The 26,175-nt window shown below is 44.5% G+C and overlaps 1 protein-coding gene across 1 annotated transcript in view; it reads right to left on the reverse strand.

Moving 5' to 3' along the window:
• Window positions 1-26,175, reverse strand: part of SCN10A (sodium voltage-gated channel alpha subunit 10) — a 106,973-nt gene that overhangs the window by 18,576 nt on the left and 62,222 nt on the right. The window contains 8 exon segments of the mRNA NM_001003203.1: window positions 1,289-1,462; window positions 4,664-4,818; window positions 6,075-6,198; window positions 7,832-7,966; window positions 9,314-9,760; window positions 11,210-11,569; window positions 22,441-22,614; window positions 24,808-25,046. Of these exon segments, the coding sequence (NP_001003203.1) occupies window positions 1,289-1,462; window positions 4,664-4,818; window positions 6,075-6,198; window positions 7,832-7,966; window positions 9,314-9,760; window positions 11,210-11,569; window positions 22,441-22,614; window positions 24,808-25,046 (1,808 nt within the window).

A 26,175-nucleotide genomic window follows, 5' to 3' on the forward strand; every position in this document is an offset into this window, starting at 1 on the left:
AAGGGTGCGAAGCTAGAATAAAACATTTTTCCTTCACTTATGAATAATTATTTTATATGCACAAAGTTATCACCTGTGACTCAGATTTCAGGCCTCACAGTTAATCCTTGTGGTACAGTGTCCTGATGCTGCCAACACGTTGGTATCAGGAAAGAAGAGAATTGAGTACACAGACCTGCTGTGGGGGACCTGCCAGCACAGGAGGCTGGACAGAATGTTCTGTACTGGACCCCATCCAGCTTCAGGAGGCAAGCACTGAGTACAGACACATTTACTGACACCTCTGATGTGCAGACCTTGGTCCTGGTGGCTGTTGGAGTGTGGGAGGCAGAGACAAACACAGCACAAGCATTCCCCTGCCTGTGGGGACCCTCAGCTGTGCCACAGTGAGCAAATCATTCAGGCAGCCACTCTGTAAAGCCAAGAGGGCAAAGACCTGGACAGAGATAGAGGATTGTCATGGGTGAGATGAGGGAGAGACCACTCTTGGATTTTGAGGGCTTAGGAAGGCTCTTAGGAGATTTCATTGAGGATGGTCTCCTCACAGCTGGGAGGAATCACAAGTCTAGCATGTGGGAAGCCCTTGGTAAATCCCCTCATGCAGCAGTTAGTGGCCATGGGTTAGTGTGAATCTGAACACACATGCTTCAGCTCAGTACCTCTCCAAAGGGACCCTCTGTCCCTTCTAGTGCCACTGTGGAGAAGCCAGTGGGGCAAATTCAGTGATTCTCAATCTGGCTGCACACATATTGGACCTGCCTAGGAGCTTTTATAACATACTGATGCCTGGGCTCCACCTTGGACCAGAGAGATCTGAAACTCAGGGAATAACAGTGTTGGTTCATTGTATTTTTAAGAGCTTTCTGGATGATTCCAAAGCATAGCCAGGGCTGAGGACCACTGAGCCAGTAGGTGGGAAGATTCTCTGTGCTGTGCGGTCCTGGGCTCACCCTCAGTCCAGAAGCCCTGTCAAGGGATGCAAGGTCATAAGACCCTTGAGAGCCTCATGTGTCATCTTGCTTCAGATGTAAACCACAGAGGGCAGTCAGTAGTCTTTCTGGGTGGAGACCTAGGAACTGAGGACTCACCTGAGCATCGCCACTGGGCCAGAATCATGTACTGTCTGATCTTACCATTCACCAGTGTGTAGGCTATTCTCAGAGATCTTGCTAAGTGTTCAAGACTTTTCTCTGGAGTGGCCTATAAGGCAAGGTGTCAAGCTTCCTTTGTGCTAGCTGCAGCCAGAGGTGAGGGCCCCAAACCCCATGTGTGCCAATGAGTCACTCACGTTCACGATGAGAAAGTCCAGCCAGCACCAGGCATTGGTGAAGTACTTCTTAAAGCCGTAGGCCACCCACTTGAGCAACATCTCCAGCACGAAGATAAAAGTAAACATCCTGTCAGTATATTCCAGCAAGGCCTTCACTGTGGGCTTCTGGTCAAGGTGATAGTCTTCAAAGGCCTGGAAGGAAGGAAGGAAGGAAGGAAGGAAGGAAGGAAGGAAAATAGTACGTTGCCTGGATCCACAGCACTGGGGCCCAGTAACAGGGAAGGACTCAGCCAGCCCTGTTCTCAGGCCCTGGGAAGGCTTTGGGAACCAGGTGGCCTGTATCATTTTGTTTTCTCTGCTCGGGGTGTGCGGTGTGTGTGTGTGTGGGTGGGGGGGGGGGGGTGGTTGGTGGAGTATGGGGTGAGGTTCAGTGAGATTGTAGAAGAGGAACTGTGACATGCAAACCAGGACCCCCTAGAGCCAACAGGAGCCCGCAGCTTGGCTTACTCTTTGCAGGGGAGCCGAAAGCAAGGGAGAAAGGAAACCTCAAATTGGGGCTTGGAAGTGACCCAAAGGGATCCTAACAGTGACTTAGTTTAAAAATAAAAGCATCAAAGGATGTTCACAGCCAGTTCACAAAAAATGAAAGTAAGAATCGCCCATGAACCTCTGAAAAAGAATGTTCTATCTCACTGCTAATTAAGAAAATGCAAACGAAGGTGCCATTTTTCTCTTAGGAGACTGGTGAAGATAGAAGAGAGTCAGGCTAAGGCCAGTGTTGTGGTGGCTGTGGGGAGGTGGCTTCTCTTATACTTGACCAGGGGCTGAAAACTGGTTCAGTCTTTCCAGAGATCAGATTGGCAGGAAGATTCAAAGGTTTCAGGAACTCAGCAATTGTGCCTTCAAGAATTCAGCCTAAGGACACTGGATGTTTGTGCCCCACTCAGACACCGTCAGAGGGGCCAATGCAACCGTCCCCCAGCTGCTGTGAGGTTGGCTGCAAACAGCTAAAGGATGCCCCCTTTTCCTGAGGATCTCCCTGGGCTGAGGGAGAACTGCCTCCACCTGCAGAAATGCCTAGGAGGTTAAATGCCTGATGTGGATGCAGCTATGGCCAGTGACTACCTCCTTTGCCTCAAGATGGGACAGCTCTGTGGTACCCTCTATGCTATAGCTCCTGTGGGATCACGCAGAGGAGGACTTCCTGGGAGCCACGTCTTTTAGCTCCTCTCCCGATCCTGCCTCCTTTACAGGTTCCACCTCAGGGTATGCCCTCCACAAGCTCCTCATGCAAGAATCCTTGCTTCTGACTCTGCTTCTAATTGCACCTAAGACAGGAAAGAAGCCAATGTCCTCAAAGGAGTCTAGGCTATTCAATGCTTATTAGAAGTAAACACAGGGATTATTTAAATAAATGGTGGCACATTCCCATAATGGAATGCACTGCAGCCATGAAGTCAGATAGTAGGAGTATATTTACTGTGAGAATTTACTGAGAAATTACAGAATGCATAAATGTGGTTTCGGTTTTGTAATATTTATGTATTACATGCATAAGAAAGATGGGAAGGAAGTCTACCAAAATGTTTTCAAAGTGAGATTCTCTCTGAGTGATAGGAAAATGGGTGATATTTTTTTCTTTGCGTTTTCCCATAATTTCCAAGGGTGCTTTTTTTTTTTTCACTTTGTCAGATGAAAACTCATGTTATTTTTTTTTTTTAAGTACTCAAAGTAAAAGCATAAGGAGGACTAAATTTGGTGCCAGCCTGTTCGGTCCCTTGGGGAAGGAGATGGGGAGGTGAGGGCCCAGCAGCTGGTGCAGGATCTGCGCTCCCTGCTGGGAGGGAGGGGGAGCAGCTGGGGTGAGTGGAGTAGGGGCACAGAAAGAAGGGAAAGAGCAGGAGAGCATGGAGAAGAGAAATGAGGAGAAGAGGCCCGCAGGGGAAGATAGGAGCTGAGGAGGTAATGAGGAAATGTGACTATTGTCATACCTTGTCAACAGCAAATGTGACTATTGTCCTCATCAAGGAGGACAGGAAAGAGGGGAGGGTGGGAGAAATCACCGTCCATCTCCCCTTGCCTGGCAATGTGGCCTGTGCACCAGAGCTGTACAGACACAGCTAGGGCAGTGCACAATGGCCACCCTGGGTCAGCAGTGAGCGCCTTCAGATGCTGCCACGCCCTTCCCCTCCCCTGAGGTGACAGCGCAGCCCTGTCTCTGGAGACTTTCTTCTCTTGGCCTAGTGCCATGGCCTGCCAGGTTACCCCCTCCCCCCATCCCTGATCATGTCTTCTCACCTGCTTTGCTCCTCCCTAAGGCTGAGGATATACACTGAGTGGTTTTGGCACCTTCCTGGGAAAATCTGGCATTTAAGCAGGTGCCCAGATATCCGGTAGATTGTTTTTAGGGAGTAAATGACATATGAAAAGCAAAACAAGTGAAAACATTTGGAGCCATGAATCAGGAGAGAGGGCTTCTCGTCCTCCCTTTAACTAATTAGCTGAGACCCCAGGCAGGCCCCTTCATGTCTTCGGGCTGTGACCTCATCCATAATATGCAGACCATGGGGGATGGCAAGTCCCTTCCTGTGTCTACATTTACCTTGGTTCATTAGGAAGATGAGTTGAGATTTGCAGTGAGCATAAGCTGTGGCACAATCTGAAGCATCCTTCCTTGTCCTACAAAGCTGGCCATTCAGCAAGGGGCTAAGGAAGCAGCTCCTAATTCAGAATCTCTATACCTGTAAGATCTTGTTATTTAAAATGTGCTCTTTGGACCCACAGCATCAGCATCCCCTGGAGCTTGCTGGAAATGCAAATTCTCAGGCCACACCCCAGATCTGATTCAGAATCTGCTTTTAAACAAGTCTCCCCAGGTAATTACATTTTGAGAAGTGCTGATAAAATGATTTGCTGTGAGCTTTGAATGAGTAATAGTATTTGTAAGTGGCTTGATAAGACCGAAGGATGACAGTCTTTCAACTGGGCCTTCAGAGAAGACTGATGTTTGGGAAGCCAGGGGTTAGAAAGCCAGGAGCTTTGGGATCAAATGAGGGCAAAGGTAGATTTTACTACTGACAAGCTGGGTAAACATGGACAAGTGCCTCAAATCCTTTCGGTGTCAGTTTCCCCATCTATAGAGTGGGATGTATGCCCTCACTGCTTGAAATACTTGCAGCCAGGTTTAGCAGGCTGTGGCATGGAGACAGCAAGCACTTACCCTTCCCTGCTGCTAAGAGCAGCCTGCTTGCTGGGCTGCAGGTCTCCTGCCAGCCACCCCCTGGGAGTTTCAGGCTAGGAATCAGGGAAGCTCACTGCTGCAGCTCCAGGGCCTTGGGATTGTGGAAGACCCCATCTGGAGGGCTTCGGGACATGGACCCCACCTCGCCTTACCAGAGACCCACTGCTGAGCAGGATCATGAAGATGATGAAACTCTCAAACCAGCTGTGCTCCACGATGCGGTAGCAGGTCTTGCGCACCTGCCATCCCACAGTCCATGGAAACTTGCTGATGTCCACTTTACAGCAGGGACAGCGGCGAAGACAGCCTGTGGGGAGAGGACTGATGGTGAGTGATGTCGCCCTGGGGAGGGAGGAGCATTTTTGCTCTAGCCCCACTGGGGAAGCACTCTCCCGGGAAGCCTACTTGCCACCCCTTAGGAAAGGAATTCTTCCCTGGAACAGGAGAGAAGCTGCACCCCTCTCAGCAAGCCTCTCAATCCTGGCCTTCCGGTGTTCCTCCCTACCATTGGTCTCACCCACTCTCAACTCCTCCTGAATTATCATCCTTGTTGGGAAAGATACTGGTGGCCCCTGTCCCAAGCCCACCTATTTCTAGAAGCCCTACAAGCCTGGGGGCCTGGGCCTCATGCTGTGTGAGGGGCTAGGCCCTGAGCCTGTGTTCAGCTGAGGGGCCACCATGTGGCTGGGATGGAGCCTGGGCCCAGTCTAGCCCAGGGTTGTGTGGAAGTGTTGTTGCTTTTTTTTTTTTTTTAAGATTTATTTATTTATTAACGATAGACATGGAGAGAGAGAGAGAGAGAGAGAGAGAGAGAGAGACAGAGACACAGGCAGAGGGAGAAGCAGGCTCCATGCCGGGAGCCCGACGTGGGACTTGATCCTGGGTCTCCAGGATCGTGCCCTGGGCCAAAGGCAGGCGCTAAACTGCTGAGCCACCCAGGGATCCCCCGTGTTGTTGCTTTTTAATTGATAGATTTTTTTTATTATTATTGAAGCCCCAATGACTTTCATAGTATGAACTATATGTATACCCACTTCATGCACGCAGATCCAGGGAGAACACAGCTTGCCTCTATTCTAAACACGGAGGGAAGAAAAGAGCAAGATGTATTTTGTGCCTTTAGGACAAGATGGCTGCTGTGGCTCAGGGTGCTATGGCCATGGACGTTTTTTCTGCCTTTAAGAGTTACTCAAAGGGTTTAGGGGCACTCTGGGTCCCTCCTCTGGGTCCTTTATGTCCCCAAACAAGAGGGTTTATCTTTCTGCTATTCAGCCGCAAGAGGACTGGTTTATAACTCAGCAAGGTGTTTCTGAGCGTGATGAGGAAGGCACAGCTTTGGCAGCCGCGTCTGACGCGGCACCTCTGGGTGCTGTGAACTGGCATTTGTGGGTCATGCTGTCCTCCACTGCCCTAGTTTGGGGAGGAGGCAGTGAGAGGCCCTTTTTGTCTGTCTCTGGTGGAGCCCAGGGCCGGGGACACACAGATGCCCGGATGAGAGTTTGTGGAACTGGATTCTGGCCCGAATGAACGTCCACACGAGGAGGCCTTTGGCGGCGGCTTTACCTTCCGTGAAGCAGTCATCTGGCTCTTCAAGGTCATCTGCCAGCTCAGGGATCTTCCTCAGGATCTCCTCGGGATCCAGGCAGTCCACCGTGCTGCCCTCTGAGGAGCTGCTGTCGTCCCCTCCCTGCAGGGCAGAAGCCCGGGCGTGAACTCAGCTCTCTGAGGCGCCCAGCGAGGCTGCCGGTCACTGCAGGTCGGCGGGGCCAAGGGCTCGGAGGCAGGGAGAGCCCGTCGGGGCTGTGCCACGCAGACATCCTGCCTGCTGAGGCCCAGAACAGGGATGCTCTCTCCGGTGCCCCAGAGGGTTAGCTGTGCGAGGCTTTCAGCCTCCAGGCCCCTGATGGAGTGCTGGCGAGGGCCCGAGACACCGTAATTACACCCATAAAGACTCTCGGCATTCACTGGGCTTGAATATTTAATCACGGAGCAATGCTGCAGGGGCCCTGCTGCCCTCCTGGCAGCTCCAGCCTTATAATGTCTCCAGATGAATTCAATTAGGAGTTGAAGCTGCTCTCATATTAGTAAACCTGATAGCTTGGCTAATGGACCCAAATGGTGGGGTGGGTGCCCCATCTGTCACTGTCAGGCCCTTCTCTGCCTGGTCAGGGTCGGGGACAAAACAACAACAACAACAATAAAACCAAAACCAAAACTGATCCCCAGCAGCTGTATACTGAAAACACGGGGTAGAGAGAACTAGCCAGGGAAATGCTTAGAATGTTCTGAAGGAAACATGATGTCCACGTGTAGAAGGTGGCAAACCTCACTCAGCAGGAACAATGTGGCTTCTGTTCACCCAGGGTCCGCCAACCCCATCCCAGCCCACCCTCTCCTCTTACCCTGCTATGGTCAGCCTTGCTCAGGGGCACACAGCCAGTGACTGACATTCCTCAAGCTGAAGGGCTTGATAACTTTGGGCATGAATGATGTTTTCCTTATCTTGGCCCCGCCCAGGCCTGTCACAGCATCAGCTCTCAGTGACTAGGTGTCGAGTTAAATTCCTGAATTTAATGCGGTTGTATTAAAGACGCTAAGTCTCTCTAGCTACCTCATCCCTGTAGCTCGTTTTCTTCAGAGATTTGTAATGAAACCACCAAGTTTCTTTTTACCTCTTCTAAGACATTCCTAAACCCCAATTTCACTTCCTGCTCAGTCTATGTAACTCTGTCAGTACACTACTCAATACAGACAACCTCTCCAGAGCATCAGAATGTTTTTGGCTGGAAAAAAATGATGTGGACAAAAGAGAGTGGGGGCGGGGGCAGTCACAGGGAAGACTTCCTCACCCACAAGCGACTCTGACTTTCATCTGTTGGCTCAGAAAGACACTTTCTCTGTGCATTGTCTTTTGTTTCCTTTTTTCTTGGCTGTCATTTTCTGGGCACTTATTCCATTTCAGGCAGGAGCTAAACAGTTGACAAGCAGCATCTCATTTAAGCTTCAAAAGAATCCTACCAGGTAGGCATTACCATTCAGTTTCAGAGATGAAGACAAGGAGACTCAGAGCACCTGAGGATCTTGTCCTTATTATCCACCTCCCCACCCTGTGGAGTACCCCCCTCTTTCCACTGAAATTGTGCTGACCAGCCCAGAGGTTAGGACGGGCCTTGACAATCCTCATGATGAGACATGAGGTTATGTGATTGGCAGCAGTCTGAAACACCACTTCCCGTGCAGCCCCATCTTCCAGCCTCTACCATCCCACTGGTCAGTGTCCGACAGGCTGTGCAACCTCTCCTGGAAGCTCACATACCTACCTCTGCAGGCGCCTGGGCAACAGCCTCGTCTTTCCACTTCTCATCCACGTAGGAAGCCAGGTCCTCAGAGGACATTCCAGAGCCTGGGCTCCTGGGCGCCGTGTGGCCCTCACACGTCTCGACTTGCAGCTGCTCCTGCTAGTGAGAGAGGGTCCCATCTGGCCACCTGTGTCCACTCTCAGCTGACTACTTCTCATTTGAAGAGATCTTGCACCTCATAGTCTGCCAGAGTTAAGGATCTAATCTCTGCAGCATATATACATGCATCCATATACACACGCTTGTGTGAAGTGAGCCTGGAGTCTCCATAACCAGATCTGTTTAACTCTTGCTCCATTACTTTCAAGCTGTATGACCTTAGGCAAAAAAAATTTAACCTGTCTGATCTCCGTTTTTCCTACCTGCAAAATTGAGAAGACAAGATCTACTTTAATTAGTGATTTTGATGACTAAACATGTGAATGCTTGTAAAAACACTTTGCATGAAGTGCTTGGCTCAATAGATGTTAGCTATGACCATTATTACTTGTCCAGAGGTCGGAGTGGTAGTGAACTTGTCCGTCTGAAGTCCCCTAAGAGCCCCCAAAGTAACTGAAAATGCCTCTGAGTGGAGATAGCCGTCACAGAGTTCATGTCCTTTATTCCAGGGATGGTGACGCCCTGCCCTCGGCTGTCACCCATACAAAGGCATGTAAAATATGGCAGCTGATAATAGCAGCTGCTGGAACACAAGAAAAGTGACAGCTGCAGGGGAAGGAGGCTGTGGTAGAGCTACAGACTCAAAGCACAGCTGTCTGAGGCCACTTAGTGGCCTGGCCAGCAGCCCTGCCTATCTCTAGGGACCCTTGCCTTCCCATATTGTGTGGAAATATATGCCCTGAGTCACTGAGAAGAGACCAATGAGTGTTCGTCTATATATCAGCTTAAGGTAGTAGGGAGCTGTGCAAAGTATTTAAAAATATATGTGCTACCGAAAGGCTTAAATGTACTTTAAATTCTTCAGTGCCAAAAAGAACAAGTGTCATTTCCCTGTGATATTCTTTGTTGGGGAAAGCTGGATAAATGAGTCACATAATGATCAGGATTCCCTAAGCTTCCGATGAAGATCAGATGAATCTTGCTCTTGGACAACATCTGTTCTTAGAGGAGTCTCGTTAGCATCTTAGGCAGAGAGCCTGAGTTGGGTGAAGCAAGCAGGGCAGTTGTATGAAAGACAATCCCAAGTACCTCAAAGTTGCCTGGGACTAAGATGCTGCCCCTGCTCTCTGCTTGCCTGGGGAATTCTGATCCTTATTCCAGGCCCTGCTCAAATGCCACTTCCCCCAGAAAGCTGAGCATGGCTTTTGCTTTCTGACATCAGGTGTTCCTATGCTTGGTTTGTGGAGGGCTCATCAAGGATGTGCCAGTCCTGATGGTGGAAAACCTCCTTATTCTAATTTCCTTTTTGTCCTCCCATCAGTCCAGCCCTGGGAGGACTCTCACCTGCCCTTGGAGGATCACTTCCTGCTGGGAACTCTGAGAATCCTCCTCACCATCTTCCTCCAGGTCATCGAGGTCAGATTCACCCTCTGCAATGGGCACAGAGACCCATATGTTAGGATTGGTGATGAAGTCACTGTGGTCGTCCCTGAGGCCTCTGGACACTGAGAGCCCTCCAGGGCTCCCCACAGCTGCATTAGCAGCAATGTGGTTCTCAGCTTTGGAGCTGGAGAGTGGGAGTTTCACCACCAGCTGGGGCTCTGCCTTGGGCCAGGGCAGCAGGCAGGGCCTAGTGAAGAAGTTGCAAATGGCCTTCTTGGTACGATGGCCAAATGCCTGGATCCGTGCCAGGGCCACCTGCAGGTTGTTCACCTCCCCATCTTCATCTGGAGTTGCAAGGTTGTCGGCACTGAAGGAGTTCAGCAGCAGGGCGATGAACAAGTTGAGGACCTGGAGAGGAATGGAAGCAAAGATGGCTTGACTAATGAGCTGAGCCCCTCCACAGTCTGCTAGGCAGGCAGCCAGATGGCAGGACAGCCACACCTGGGCCTCTCCTTGTCCACCCCAACGCTTTCCCTCTTGGGGGGAAACGACATTTTGAAACCCACTAAGGGGAGTCTTGGGAATGTCCCAAGTGACCTGCCTCATGTGGACAAGGCTTGGAAGCACATTCTCGGCCAATCGTCTTGCTATTTCCAACTTCCTGTTCTTCCCCCATGAGCAGGGACTGGGGACTCCCTCCCTTTAGGAGTGGTTGTGAAAAGGAAATGACTGAGGGCTGTAAAAGTACTTGGAGTGGGGAAACTTCCTGCCAGAAGGTGAGGGACCCCTATAGCTCTGTAGAGATGATGAGCTCAGCCTGGAAGAAAGGATCTTTGGCCAACCTCCTAACCTGAGAATGGGGCAAGTTGGGGTGGCGGGGGCAGAGTGGAAGGCATCCATGACCTGAATGGGAAAGACTGAAAGGTCTGGATTTGTTTTTTCATCTTTCTTGGTTTAGCTTTCTTGTGTCTAAAACTCCTACAGTGAAAGAATCCAAGTTGGTTGACATTCAGGACAATAAGAAAGGGGCTTCTGAGGACCCGTATGTCCCCTTATAGCCAGCCAGCGCTGGTACAGCAAGGGTGTCCAGAACCACAGTAGGTTGGGGTAAGCTGAGGGCAAGGAACCAACTAGGATAGAGAAGGGGTGCTGGAGCCAATTGGCAGGAAGGTCTTCAATGGGGCTCCCCCAAATGTGGGAGTGGATTTTGTTATTGACATTGTGGCATTGGATGTTGTCCATGACCCAGCTTCTCTCTTTCATCTTGTCCCATCAAGCCTGCCCTCCTGCTCTTAGCTAGGACCTGTGTAGCTTAGAGAAATCAGTCAGCTCTCATACCAGAGAAAAATATCTTCTGAGACCCCCTAGAGTGGGGAAGGAAATTTTTCTTCAACAACTAACAGCTAACATTTACTGAGTTCCTGTTGTGGCCTAGACACTGCACTAGGCAATTTGCATATGTTATCTCCTGTAATTTAATTCCCCTGGTAAGCCTGTGAGTAAGCACTATTTTCTTGATTTTAAGGAAATTAAAGCTGGAGGAGATTGTCTCTTGTGCTGGGTCATCCAGCCTTACTAGTGGTGGAGCTGGGATTCTAAACAGGTCTTTCCATCCTGATCCTACATGCTCACACCAGCAAATCAGGTTACCTCCCAAGGGACAGTTCTTAGAACATGCCCCACATGGCTTTGCAATGTTTGAAGACTTACAGTCGGGCAGGTATGATGGGGGCATAAAAATGTGCAACATCAAAGTTTTTTAGGATAACCCAGAAGTAAAAAAAAAAAAAAAAGGATAACCCAGAAGTCTCTCCATTGTCCCCAAGACAGGGACCCCCAGGGGGGCTCGACACTTACTACCAGGTTCCCCAGCACCATCACTGTCAAGAAAAGGATGAGGCATATGGATTTCTGGCCAACTTCCATGCAGGCCCACATGTTCTCAATCCACTCTCCACACAGGATCCGGAAGACGATGAGGAAGGAGTGGAAGAAGTCATGCATGTGCCAGCGTGGCCATTCTTCATTGGGCGCAGAGATATTGCGCCGGTTGTCACGGTAGTTTTCCCCAAGTAGCTGTTTACCAACCAGAGCGAAGACAAAGACAATGATGGCCAGGATGATGGTGAGGTTTCCTAGTGCCCCCACTGAGTTCCCGATGATCTTGATGAGTGTGTTTAAGGTTGGCCAGGACTTGGCCAGCTTAAAGACCCGCAGCTGCAGAGAAATAGAGACTGAGTCAGGTCCTGGTTGCTCTGCTCTTGTCATCACCTTTCATCTCAAGTCTTGACCCAAAACCAAAGGTCAAGGAAGGCAAGCTCATTTCATTAAGATGGGGTGTTCCCAGGAAGGTGCTTTTTTTTTTTTTTTAAAGATTTATTTATTCATGAGAGACAGAGACAGGCAGAGACAGACAGAGGGGAAAGCAGGCTCCTCAAGGAGCTTGATGCAGGACTCGATCCAGGACCTGGGATTATGCCCTGAGCTGAAGGCAGACACTCAACTGCTGAGCTACCCAGGTGTCCTAGGAAGCTGCTTTTAGAGACCTTTGTTTTAGTTATCTGTTACTCAAAAATATGACCAGCCTTCTATAGTCCTTATGTATCAACATGCTTCAGCAACTGCGGCAGGCAGGAGTTTTATACTGAGATGGTGGTCTTGCCATATGCATTCTATTCTGTAGCTACAGGCTTTCTAAATGTTGGCCTATTCAATGGGGGGTATGATGGAGCTTACAAATAAGTGAGGATGGCCCGCTTTTGACTGAAGAAAAGTTAGCTTTCTACAGGTAGTTCAAGACCCACTGTATTTGAGAAGTATTGGCGAACTATATTGTAGGGCATTTCTTATCTTGGGGCCACAGACAACATCTGCTGCCCCCACCAGCTCTGAGATGGCAAGTATATGATTTCATGGACCAGCATTCACATGTTTGTTTAGTTGACCAACCAAACTACTCACGTCATTGATTGCCAATCACACATGTGCCTGGCTCTGTGTGAGCCCGTGGGGTGTACAGAGAGAGATACGTGGGCTCCTGCCCTCATGGAATTAATAGCTTAGTTAAGAAGACTAGGCAAAGATCCAAAAAGCCTCCACTGTAAACATGAATGTGTGAAGTCCCACAAGAAAGCATAAATGCTATGCATACAGATGTATAAACATTTAAAAAATACATTTGTGTGGTTCTCTAATTTTTTAGAAGGAAATGTCTGGGTTCAGTGGTCATGGGTATTTAGGGAACACCTAGTAAGAGTCTGGCTCTGGCCTAGGGGTTAAGATGCAATGCTGAACAGAACTGTGCAAAAATAGTTTTAGCAGCCACACAGCAGTAAGCCCCAGGGAAGCTTTAATATTCTTATACAGGAAGTTCCATACCCTCTTCTCTTTGTGTTGGGGTGCAATGGTCTATGTTCACCTTAGACCTACCCTGGAAATTATTCTCCTCATACTGGAAACAGAGCTTAAAACCCTAGTTTTGTAGACTAAACATAGAGGCAGCAGATAAGCCCAAACAAACACTGAGCATTGGAAACTAGATGGAGCTGTTTTGTGGAGGGTTTTGGGAGAATGCCAAGTTTCCTTAGCAACATAATTGCTACAGGTTTCCACGCTCACAGTAAACTCTGGACAAGTGCAGAGGCAAAGGCTATAGTAGGGCCCTGATGCCACCTGCCACATCACAGAGACTTGTGGGGCATGACTTGGGTCAGTGAGAGACATATGGGCATGCTCACTGGCCATAAGCAAAAGGACCAAGCGCTGACTCTTGCCTTAACTGAATCTAAGTTTCCACTGCTTCCTTAGTTAGTTGGGGTGGGGGTGGAGAGCTTAGAAATTAATATAAGAGTCCTGTTAGGTAGCCATTTGTTGTCCATAATTAAGCTTATGCCAAACTGCAAGCAAATTGTGTGTAATTGCTATTAGAGGGCATGAATCAAGTGGTCCTTTATGAATTCTTTTGTTGTCATTACAGAAGGCAAGAGAACAAGATCACTTCACTTGCTGTTCTAGAGATATCTGGGCTTGGGGGCCCCTAGTCTTAGGTATCAGTCAATACATATTTATAGAGTGCCTACTGTGGAGCCCCCAGATAAGCTGGCTAGCTTTTGCTAGTGCCTAGAGTGAGTGGTCCAGGAGAACAGCCCCACATGCACCCACGATTCCCAAGAATCTCACCTCCACTCCCATCCAATTGCTTTCTCTACACTTTGCCCAGCTTAGCATTACATCAAAGGGAATTCTTTATAATATCACATAAGGCTTATAAATTGTTGCTTTTAAGTGCTGCTGAATATTACTTCATATTTAATTAACCATTTCTCTAGTTAATCTCATAATTAATATAAAAACTTCTATTTAGAGGGGAAAAGACTGGAAGGAAATAAACCAAGCTGGTAACATGGACATATTTGTATGGAAATATATCCAAATATTTTGAATCTTAGAGTTAAACTTTTCTCTTTATTTTCAACTTACTTGAATTAAGAGGCTTTACTTTTAGAAAAAAATGGAAAGTCTAAAGGTAAGTCTGTCCTCTACTGGGGAGGTTACCACTTGGTGATGAAGTGGGCCTTGTGAAAAATATCAATAGACAGGATAATATGGTAGACCATACTGGGTCCCCTTGGTTTTGTCTTTCCATCAAAAACTTACTAAAAATGCTGGATAATAAAATCCAAGGTACACTGATGATTTATTAATAAAGTAAGTAAATTCTTGAGCCAAAAATTAAATAAATATGGGAATTTAGATATACAGATTATTGAAGCTAGCTTTTTCTCTGAAGACATTTGTAAAACCAAGTGAATCTAGCATGGGTTTCACTGGTCTCATGAAGCATGGGAAGCAGGAAATGTATCTCAGGGCCTGTCTAAGGTAGAAGGTCTAACAGGAATTTCTCCTCCTTTTAGGACTAGATTCCAAAGATCTATAACTTCCATGTAAGGACAAACCAGAAATAAGCCCAGAAGAATGCTAGGAACACTAAATGGTCTGGGTGGAGGGTGGAGAACTGACACTCAGAATTTGGACCTCCAAAGGCTCCTCACAAAAGGTTTTACCTCGAATTCACACTACTGAGTTATTTCAAGCTGAGAATTTAATTTAGAGCAGACCTATAAAGTACCTTGCAGAAGTGAATGCAAATACTCCCTGAAAAACCACCCTACAGCCTCCACCCAAAAGTGTCTAAGAGTTGCAGTAAAGCAAACAAATACATAATAATGAGGCATCATGAGGGAATGAGATCCATGATGTGTATGTGGAGACTGCCATTCAGTTTCTTTAGGTAATAAAATTATTAGCCAGAGATAACAGTATAATTAGATATAATATGTTAAAAAAATAGGGCTCAGCGGTTTAGTGCTGCCTTCAGCTCAGGTCGTGATCCCGAAGTCCCAGGATCGAATCCCATGTCGGGCTCCCTGCATGGAGCCTGCTTCTCCCTCTGCCTGTGTCTCTGCCTCTCTCACTTTGTCTCTCATGAATAAATAAATAAAATAAAATCTTAAAAAAAAAAAAGAAATAAAACATAAACTGAAAAATGTATGCAGAGAACAAGAAACTAAATAATAATAAGTTTTGAAAAATAACTAGAACTTTTAGAAATTAAAAATATAACACAACATTAAAAAAAACCTTATGGAGTAGTTTCACATCAGATGTGATATAGTTTAGGAAAGAATTAATGAATTGTAGATATATCAGAAGAAATTATCCAGAAGGTAGCCCGGAAAGACCTAGATGGAATATATCAAAAAGTCATAAGAACACAGAGAACAGAGCGGGAGAGTTTAATATATGTCTAATGAAAGTCCAAGAGAAGAAAGAGTGATGTGGAGGCTAGATTTGCCCATATGATGTCTTGGAACTTTTTTGGAACTGAAGAAAATCATAAATCTGGGGATTTAAGAAATCAAAGAATCCTAAGCATTACAAATAAAAAAAATAAATAAACCCATACCTAAACACATGCTAATGAGATTACAGAACAGCAAAGACAGAAGATTTTAAAAGCATCTAGAGAAAAAGAAACAACAGTTAAATTGAAAGCTGACTTCTCATCAGCAGCAATAGAGGTTAGAACACTGTAGAATATCTTCAATGAACTGGGATAAAATAACAATTAACTAGAACTTTACATCCGTTAGAAGTTGTTCTTAAAGACAACGGCAAACTGAATGGCACATTTTAGATAAATGAAACTGAGAGAGATTCTTGCCAGAAGACACCCAGGTAAAGAGATTCTAAAAAATCTGCTTCAAGCAGAAGGAAAGTATCACATGCAAGAATGTAAAAAGAGCAAGGATGTGTTAAGCATGAGGGTGAATCTAAACAAGCATTGAGTGTATACAACAATAATGTCTCATGGGGCATGGCGGAGAATGGCTATATGGTCAGCATTCGCTTCTGCTCCTCTCAGACACAAAGGAAGACTGTTTTCCACTTTTAATTGTAAATAGTTGAGGTCATGTTATTGGATTCTGACTGATGGAATGCCGATGGAGACAGTAGTGTATGCTACTTTCAGGCATAGCCATAAAACACCAGTGCACTTTCTCATCCCCTCCCATGGCCACTGTAGAGGTCACTCATTGAATATGGTGACATCACATTATCCTGGATCCCCGAGTTACTCCTTGGAGCCAACACTCCAGGAGAGCTTCCCAACTAGCAATGAATATGTTGTGAAACAGAAACCTCTATTAGGTTAACACAGAGATATATAGATTGTTGCAATAGCCTAACTATACTTATCTTTTTTTTTAAGATTTTTATTTATTTCTTCATGAGAGACATAAGGAGAGAGGCAGAGACATAGGCAGAGGGAGAAGCAGGCTCCCTGTAGGGAGCCTGATGCAGGACTTGATCCCAGGACTCCGGGATCTCGACCTGAGCTGAAGGCAGACACTCAACCACTGAGCCACCCAGGTGCACCTAGTCGTACTTATCTTGAATAATGTAGAAATTGGTACATTGAAAAGAGATATTGCCATTTCAAGCCATCAAATATGTGGCACTGGTTTAGGGTCATGTCACAGACAATAAGGAAACTGACATAAGAAGGCTCAGAAAGTGTTGATCTGTGTTGCAATTAGTATTGTGGGTCGGTTGTAGTCAGTTACATTTGTCAAGCTGTTGCAAGAAGAGATGCTTTTGGAGAATATTTGGCGGATTAATAAGAAATAAAAGGAAACAGAATCCAGAACTTTAGAGCCTTGAAGTTTCAGGAAAGTACACTGCTTTAGATACGAATCAATTAAGCAATAGGATCAAATCTTAAAGTATTGCAGACCAGTTAAATTTTTAATGAAATGAAGTAAATCTTAGCAAAGATTTGCTAAATGCTGTAGCCACCATTTGAGAGCCACCAGTTGAGAGAGAAAGGCACGGGGATGAGAAAGCAAAGAAATAAAGAGGAATTGAGAACTTTGTCAAAGACAAAACTATGGGAGTGTAGGACACAGAGAGGTCTGAAGCCACCTAAATTTTGAAGGATTTGCATCACAAAAGAAACCATGAGCTCTGAGTGAAAAAAAACCTTTGACTGGGTGATGGGCACTGAGGGGGGCATTTGGCAGGATGAGCACTGGGTGTTATGCTAAATGTTGGCAAATTGAACTCCAATAAAAAAACTAAAAACTAAAAACTAAAACTAAAAACAAGCCTTGGCCATGTTTCCACAAGCAGGAGGCAAGCTTTGAAGACTGTGCAATCCTTCTTTGGATGTGGCAGCATCACTTCTTGAAGTAGTCCCACCTGAAGTTGACTGGCTTGCATTAGACTATGATATGAGTGAAAAATAAACTTTGATTGGGTTAAGCTATGGAGTTTTGGGTATTGTTTATGCGACAGCTAGAATTATTATTGATTAAGTCACATAGCTTTTTTTTTTAAACAAGATAGAATTAAAATATTTAACACAATAGTAAGTTGGGAATTATTTATGATTGATTAAACCACATAACTTTTTAAAAGCCAGATAAAATTTAAATGCTAAGTACAATAGTAAGTTAGGAAGGGGTAAATGTAATGAAAATTGGTCTTGGAAAGTAAAGGTTTTAGCTAACTTTTGACTTTAATTAAGTAATTCCTAAGGTAACCACTCAAAGAATAAAAATAGAAAGGCTTGCAAACCAATAAAGGAGGAAAATAAACACTCTAAAATAGATGAAGAATTGAGGAAGAGAGGGAGCGCCTGGGTGACTCAATAGGTCTGCCTTTGACTCAGGTCATGATTCTGGGGAGATTGACCCAGCAGGGAGCCTGCTTCTCCCTCTCCCTCTGTCTCTATTGCCCCCACCTTTGTGCTCTCTCTCTCAAATAAATAAATAAATAAATAAATAAATAAATAAATAAATAAATAAAATCTTTTAAAAAAAGGAATTGAGGAAAAGAGGGAACAGAAATACTAGGACAGATGAAGCAAATAGAAAACCCAAAATATGATAGACACAAATCCAAACATATCAGTATTCACAATAAAGTAAGTCGGCTAAATGTTTTGGTTAAAAGACAAATATTGGATTGTCAGAACTAAAATAAGAATCCAAAATCTGACTCTATATTTACAAGACTCATATAAAAACCCTAAAGATATACAAAAGTTGTAAGAAAAAGGAAGGGTAACAATGCACCATGCAAATTCTATACCAAAAGAAAACATGATATGAGGCAGATGAGATTTTTTTTTAGGCAAAAAGCATTTTTAGGGAGAAAGAAGGTCAATTCTTACTGATAAAAGTTTCACTTTACGGGGAAGATATAACAACTTAAAATATGTATGCATTTAATAACACAGTCTCAAGATAGAACCATAAGGAGAAACAGACCATGCCATAATCATAGTGGGAGATATTTTTATACACTACCATCTCAGTAATTGCTAGAACACGCAGACAAAAATAAGCAGGGATTTAGAATATTTGGACCACACAATGAACTTTCTCTAGCCGATGGATATATGCAGAGTATTGTATCCTACAACTGCAGAAGACACCTTTTCAAGGGAATAAGGAACAGTTTCAACATGCTGGGCCAAAAGAAAATTCCAATAAATCTCAAACCATTAAGTATGCCTTGTATGTTCTCTGACTATAATGCAATTAAGTTAGAACTCGATAGCATAAAGATATCCAGAAATTAAGAACTGTGCTACTAATTAACCTTTGAGTCAAAGAAGAAATCAAATTTGAAATTAGAAAATATTTAGAACCAAACAATAAGGAAAATTCTACATATTATAGCAGTTCTTAGAAGGAAATGAAGCCTTCAATGAATATATTGGAAAGGAAAATAGGTTGAAAATTCCATCTTAAGAAGTTAGAAAAGCATAAAATATGTAGGATGGAGAATGTAATTAAGATAAGATGCAGGATTACATGAAATACAAAACATCAATGAAGGAGAGGAGACCAATGAGTTAAAAGTTGGTTCTTTGAAAAGACTAATTAAATTGACAATCTTTGGCAAGGCTAATAAGAACAGACAAGGAAAGCGCAAATCACCATTTTTAAAGAAAAAGGTAACATAAGTATAGGTGATATAGACCCTTAAAATATAATGGCATAGCATACACTACTTTATGCCAAAAAACTTGAAAATTTAGATAAGGGAAATTTTTAGAAAACTATAACTTATCAAAACCAATTTGAGAAACAGAAAACCTGACTAGTCCCACAGCCAGGAAGAAAATTAGGTCAGTAATGAAAAATCTTGACCTCAGATGGCCTCATTGGTGAATCCTACCAACCCTATAAGGAATAAATAGTTACAATCTTACTCAAAGACTGGGTATAGAGGAAGAGGACTATTTCTCATCTCTTTTTATGAAAATGAGCACAACCTTGATACCTAGATGCTAACACCTGTCAAGTGCAATGTAGGAAGGAGAATTACAGGCCAAATATTACTCATCAATACGGATGCAAAAATTCTAAGCAAATTCTAAGCAAACTGAATCTTCCAGTGTATAAAAAAAAGTGTATCCAAGTGCAACCAAGTCAGGTTCATCCCAGGAAGGCAAAGTTGATTTAACAGTAGAAAATCAATTAATATGATTCACCACTTTAATGGATTAAAGGACAAAAATCATTTGATTATCTTAATACATGCAGGACAATTGTCTGATAAAATTAACCATCCATTCATGACGAATATTCTAAACAAAGAAACTTCCTAAAACGATAAAGGTTTCTTTTTTATCTTTAAAAAAGCAAATGTTAGGCTTGGTGAAATATTGAAAGCACTCTCTTTGAGATCAGGAAAACAGCAAGGATGTCTGCTAATAACACTTCCTTTCAATAGTATACTGGGCATCTAATCAGCACAATCATGTAATAAAAAGAACCAAATGGTATAAGCATTAAAAAAAAAGATATAAAACTCATTATTTGCATATGACATGATTGTGTTAAAAATTTTAAAGATTATATAGATAAATCAGAATTAATAAGGAATTTCTGAATGCAAAAGTGCTAAATAGCAAAATGTTAGCAAAACAAAAAACAAAAACAAAAACAAAACAAAAACAAACAAACAAAAAAACAACCCAGAAAAGGACATTTAAAAAGAGATTTCATTTATAATAGCATAATGAACTAGGGAATACCCAGGAATAAATCTAACAAAAGATGCAGAAAATTCCTTGTGGAAAAAGTTATAAAGCTTTAGGGAGAGATTATGCAACTATTGAAAGATTAAAAAAATGAAGAGTGTGTTGTTTTCATAGGTCAGAAGACTATATAATGTAAAGGTTGCATTTCTTCCCCAATTGATGTAAAAATTATTGCAGTCCCAATAGGAAAGAACAACACTTTTGTGTGTATGTGGAGATGTAACTTGGCACTTCAATTCTAAAATGAATATGGAGATACAGATATTCTTTAAGAAGTAAAACAAGGTGGGTGACTTGCCTTGTAGACACAGACACACTCAAGGCAATTGCAGTATTTAAGATGTGGTATTGCTACAAGGACAGACCAGTGGATGCATGGAGCAAGGATTTAAATGATGGGGAGGGAGGCAATGCTACTCTGAGAGGGAGCAAAAAGCAAGAAAGAAGACACAGCATTTTCATTTCTTCCTTAGTTTCTTTCCTTCCTTCTTTCGATCAACAACTGTTTATTGAGTTCCTACTATGTGCTGGGCTTTGGGATAGAATGGCAGACAAGGAAACCCTGGGTTTTGTCTCATGGATAAATGTAAACTGTGTAAAACAGGCTAATTTGATGGGAGAATCCACCTTAAGTAGTAGATAGTAGTAGTAGATGGGAGTAGTAGATAAGGTGGAGAATCCACCTTAAGATAATGTGGCTGGGGAGATAAGATAAGACACCTCAGGAGGTGACATGTGGGTTGAGCCAGGAGAAATGAGAATGAATCATCTTAATTTTTCTGAAAAATCTAAAACTGTTCCAAGAAATAAAGTATATTAATAAAAACTATGAAACTGATGATCTGGGCTGTGTGAATTTTCTGCAGTAATGCCCACAGCTCAGGGGTAGGCACAGCAGAGGGAATATTTGGCTTCAACTTCAATATTTTCTAGGATTTTGCCAAATACAAAAATGTGAAGGGCTAGAGGCAAAAGGTGGTTGAGTTTGTTTTAAGAGTGTAATGATACTGATGGACCATGGTACCTAACCCAGGTAATGAGAAATTTGGGAGACGGTAAAGGAAGAGGACTCAAAGCCCCCAGGGAAATATGGGGGTGGTAGCTGTGGTCAGGGAATGGGAGATGAGCAGCATATCAGGATCAGGAAGGTGGGGGCAAAGGGGCAGGTGTCTGGAAAATTCTGTAGGCCCAGGCTATGGAGTAAGCCTGCCCATTTGTGGTTGTCTGAGAATACAGGCAAAAAAGCATGAAGACTTGAAAACACCATGCTTGTTCCCAAGTGTGGCAAAAATGTTCATATTTTAGTAGGAAACTAACTTCAGGCCCTCACAGGGCATAAGGAGTATGGAATCTTGCTCCCTCAATGTTTGTGTATGGGTGTCCCACACTGACCACTAACTTAGGCGCCTGTCTCTTCACATCATTTTCTAGATATACAGAGAAATCTGTCCTTATTGAAATGTCCTTCTAAAAACCTGTCCTTCAGAAACACTAAAAAAGTGTTTTAATTCCTCTCTTCTCAAGTTTCCAGGTTATAGGCAAAGGCCCTATAGGCCCACTGTGCCCTTCTCTCCATAGGACAATGAGACAGGTGTCACTAACTGGTGGTACATGACACAAATGTGTCCCAGGACATACTTCATTTGGTCTTTAGAATGCCTTTAAAAAATTAGACTAGTAGCCCATATTAAAATCTGGATTTCTTGTTTCTCATGAAAAGTTGCAAACTGTGACAATCAATAGGCATATCATGCTGACTCCTATGTAAATGCCCCTCCCTGGAGTCATGCTCTGTGTTGGGTCTGCCTACGTGTTTACATGGGACATAAATCCAATGCCAAGATCTCTTGCTTGGCCAGTTTTATGCCATCACCTGCTTGATTCTTGAAGGCCTTTGAGTTTGCCACCCCACTGCAAGGAAATCAAGTCAGGCAGCTCAGTGCTACTTTGCTGGCTCCCACACTAGGGCTCCAAACAGACTTTCTGGCCTAGAAGTGGACTCGGTGAGATTGCTAAGCATTCTCTCCTTCACTCTGTCCTCTCTCTCCAAAGCTGGACACTGAGCCCTAGTTAACAGTGAGAGAATACTGAGGATGGTAATTAGCCCATGCTAACAAGCCATGCTTGTTGTATCAAGGGGTTAGCGCTGTGCCTGATACATTGTCAGTGCTCAAAAAACAGTAGCTGTTAATATTGTTATCATTGTTATATTGTTATTTGATAAGAGAACAGGAGGGTGCAGACGAGAGAGGGCCAAGGCCTGGAGATGAGAAGGCATGCCCCAAATTTAAGTAAGTAGAAAGGACCAAGTCTCCAGCTCCCTGGAGCCATGCCCTGCCTCCTCCACACAGGGACAAGAGAGGAAGAACTTGCTGGCTGCTGAGGTCCCCAAAGGACGGTATCTGTTCCCAGGGTTATGGCTCCTTAAATGTGGAGGGAGTCTCCCCAAGTCGCCAAGAAAGAACATTACCAAGCGGAAGGTCCGCAGCACTGACAGGCTCCCCTTCCTGGCCGCACCCAGCTCTATCAGGCTCACAGTGACAATGATGCAGTCAAAGATGTTCCATCTCTTCTGGAAGTAATAGTAGGGGTCGAAGGCAATGATTTTGAAGACCATTTCAGCAGTAAAAAACACAGTAAAGACCTGTGGTTGGAAACAAGGATCCATCTCAGCAGGGTCTGTGGGGTGAGGGGGTGATGAAAATAGGGCAACAGGGAAATGTCTAGTTTAAAAATAAAATAACAAATCATTTTGCTTTGCTTTTATTCAGTTTCTGTATACTCTGTGGGCTCTTGAAGGACTGGGGATGGGAACACTCAGTGTGGCAGCATAGAGAAACCTGGGGACCAGTGCTCAGGAGATATGCATTAGAACCCATGCTTCAGTGTTTTCATATGAATGGTGGTAGAGATGGATAATCATTAGGATAATAATTATTACATAATTACCTAAATGAGAAGTTAATCTGATATGGTTGTTTAAAACCTTGGATTGTGGGGCAACACAGAATTAAATAAAAATCCAACTCAGCCATATCAGAGCTTGTGAAAGCACACACAAGCCAGTTTCCTCATCTGTATAATGGGCATAAAATGAGATCATGCATACACGGCTCTCAGCAAAGGTCCTGGCCAATAGTATCTCATTAGTAAATAATAGCTGTTAAGCTAGAACAACAGTAATAAATTGTCCCTAAGATTCTTTTAGCTCTGAGTGTCATTAGTTGTCTTAAACAGGATGGGATTCTGTCACCAAGAGAGGTCAAGCCCAGACTCAGGTCACCGGAAAGGTATTAGGGAAAGGAGTCAAGTAAGGAAGAAGGGCTGGGTGCTATTCTCTCATTTGCTCTTAGCAAAGTCTCTCACCAGCCTGGGAAACAGGGATTGCATCCCCTTTACACAGAGGGAAAAGCTGGAAGTTTAAGTGATCTGCCTAATGCCACAGACTACAACTGTATGATTCAAAGAACATGTACACAGTGCCATTTGTAGACAAGTGCGGTGTGGTGGGGTACGGCTGAGGTCAACTGGGTCTGTTGTCACGGGCTGTGCCATTTTGGGCAGGGTGCTTAATCTCTCTTAGTCTCAATGCCTGCCCCCTTTGGGGCTGTGAGTTCTCAGTGCCTGTCCCCTTTCATAGCATTGTTGTGTCATAGAGATAACACTCACAGAGCACCAAACTCTGCCTTCCTTGTTTTCTTTTTAAAACATGGCACTATGCTCTCTGTCCCAGTGGTAAAGGTCTTTTTTTCTTTCTTGTCTCAACTTCTCCAGGTGTAAAATGAGAGTATGGGCTCAGATGTGTCTTCCATTAGACCCTCTGTGGTCTATGCTGACTTCTTGGGAATAGGCTCTTCTTTCTCTTTCCACTTCCCTTCTTCATACCAATTTTAAGTAAAATGTGGCCTCTCAGCCCAGGTGCTGCTAAAACATAAGGCACACTGGTTCCACAGTATCCCAGAACCTGCTGGAGTCCTTTTCACATCCCTAGGTTCTGGGGGAAGTGGAGGTTTCTGGGGAAGAGTAGTCACATTTTTCCTGAGACCCCTCCTTCTATGTAAATCTGTAGCCTCTGAGGAGTTGGAAGAGCTGGAAGATCCTGGCAGACCAAATAGGCCACCTCTAGTGGGGTGGATACTGCAGTGGACATGAAGGCAGGATCCTGACCTTGCTAGCTTTTGCTTACCATATAGCAAAGTCCAGTGTGGATTTTTTCTTGTTAGAAGCAAATAATACTAAAAGAAATAATGGAGAACAACTTAAAGTAGCATCCTGTCCAAACCAGATACAAAAGAAAAGTTCTGACTTTCTGGTGCTTTTGTTACAAAGCAACCACATTTCCATGTTCTCTCTCTCCCACTGCCTTCCCTGCTCCTCCCCCCACTCTGTCTGCCATTAAATGACATCATTGAAAAACCACCACCGTTGTATTTTGCAGTCATAAAAGCAATAAAACTAGGAGGAAATTCTGCAAGTCCAAAGGCCATATTTAGATGGGAAAGTGACATTTATCCTAATTTCAAGGTAGAGGCAGCTGAGATCCAGAAAATTCAAGAGCCTGACCTAAGTTCTGTAAAGAAGAAGCAATTTTCCCTCCCCTCTCTTCAGTCAGGACTCTCTAGGTCCATTTCCTTGTGTTGGGTTGTCCCAAAGCAATTCCCACCAGCTCAGCCTGGCTCTCTAGACTTGACTTCCTTCCCTCAGTGCCCACACATCTCCAGCATTGCCTTTCTGCTCTCAGCTAGCTGGATCAACACTCCAAAGAATGAGGGAACACTGCCTTCCCACCCAAAGCCCCCCACCATGACAGCTGGGTGAAGGCTGCCAGTGCACTCACAATGTTGCCTATCTGGAGCATGGCTTCAAAGGCAGAGCTCATGCCGTGGTGCTCCATGGCCATGAAGACTGTGTTTACCACAATGCACAAGGTGATAGTGAGCTCCGCAAAGGGGTCCGTCACAATGCCAAAGAGAACCGTCTTGAGCTTCACCCATGTGGGGCAGCACTCCCAGATCAGATACTTCTGAGCGAAGCTGGTCAAGCAGGGTGGGCATCTCCGTTCGGACTCCTCGAGTTCTGTATCACAGGTGTGGTTGATGACAGCTGTCAGCCATGCATCCTCTCAGACTCCATCCCCTAACCATACCCTAGATTCTGTCAGTATTAATACCTCTTGCAGTCTCCACCCCAGCACCCTGCTCTGATGACCCATTTCCTATCTTTTGAGCTCCTTCAGCCCAGCAAGTGCAGTCCAATCTCTGTCCATATTCAGCCCTCCAAAGCATGGATCCTACACTTTTTAATTGCCCATCACCTATGTCATGTCCTTAGTTTTCAATTTACCTGACTTAGATTTCATTACTACCCCTCTATATACCTCCTTGTGGACACCCTTAGTTTCCTTGCCCTTCTTCCCTCCCTCCTTCCCCTGAACATGCAGACTCCTCTGCACCTACATCCGATCAGGTAAACATGGTTAGAAAAACTATAAAACCAGACTGACTAGTCCCACTAGGGATTCATGAGTCCCAGCTTGTCACGATCCAGAAATCCTGCCATGTTTCTCCATTTCAATCCATTCCTTCAGTCTTCCAGACTAGCATTTCTCAACTTCCCCTCTCTCCTCCAACCTCCCCCCATCAATTCACTCTCTGCTGACCAACTCCCTTTGATTTCTCTCAGAATATAGAATCACTCACAAAATAACTTGTTTTCTTCCTTTCAGTGAGTGTCCAAGGAATCTACAAGTTAATCCTCATATTTTGCACCCTGCCCAGCACATGAACTCACTCTACTCCTACCTGTGCACCTTCTCAAAGCCTGTGTTATCCCTTTTCTCTCCCCTCTGGACTATTCCCATCAGCAAGTAAACATACTTTAAGTGTATCTCCACTTTTCAAAAGATCTCCCTGGAATCCAAGTTATCCTTCATCTACTGTCCCCTCAACAGCAAAATTCCTGTAAGAGTTTTCTTCTACACTTCACTTTCTCTACTTTCACAATTCCTGTTCCCTTCCTGACCCCTGGAACCAGGCTTTTACCTCTTCTACATTCAAGTTATCAATTTCTAGTCATCTCCTTACTCTGCCTCTCACAGCATTTGACGGAATTTATAATGTTCTCCTTGAAATCCCTTGTGTAGTTTCCAGGACATCACCATTTCTTGTTTCTTCTCCCATATCAGTGACTGCTTTTTTTTTTCAAT

This window comes from Canis lupus, chromosome 23, assembly GCF_011100685.1.
Source record: "Canis lupus familiaris isolate Mischka breed German Shepherd chromosome 23, alternate assembly UU_Cfam_GSD_1.0, whole genome shotgun sequence".
In the NCBI taxonomy this organism is placed as follows: domain Eukaryota; kingdom Metazoa; phylum Chordata; class Mammalia; order Carnivora; family Canidae; genus Canis; species Canis lupus.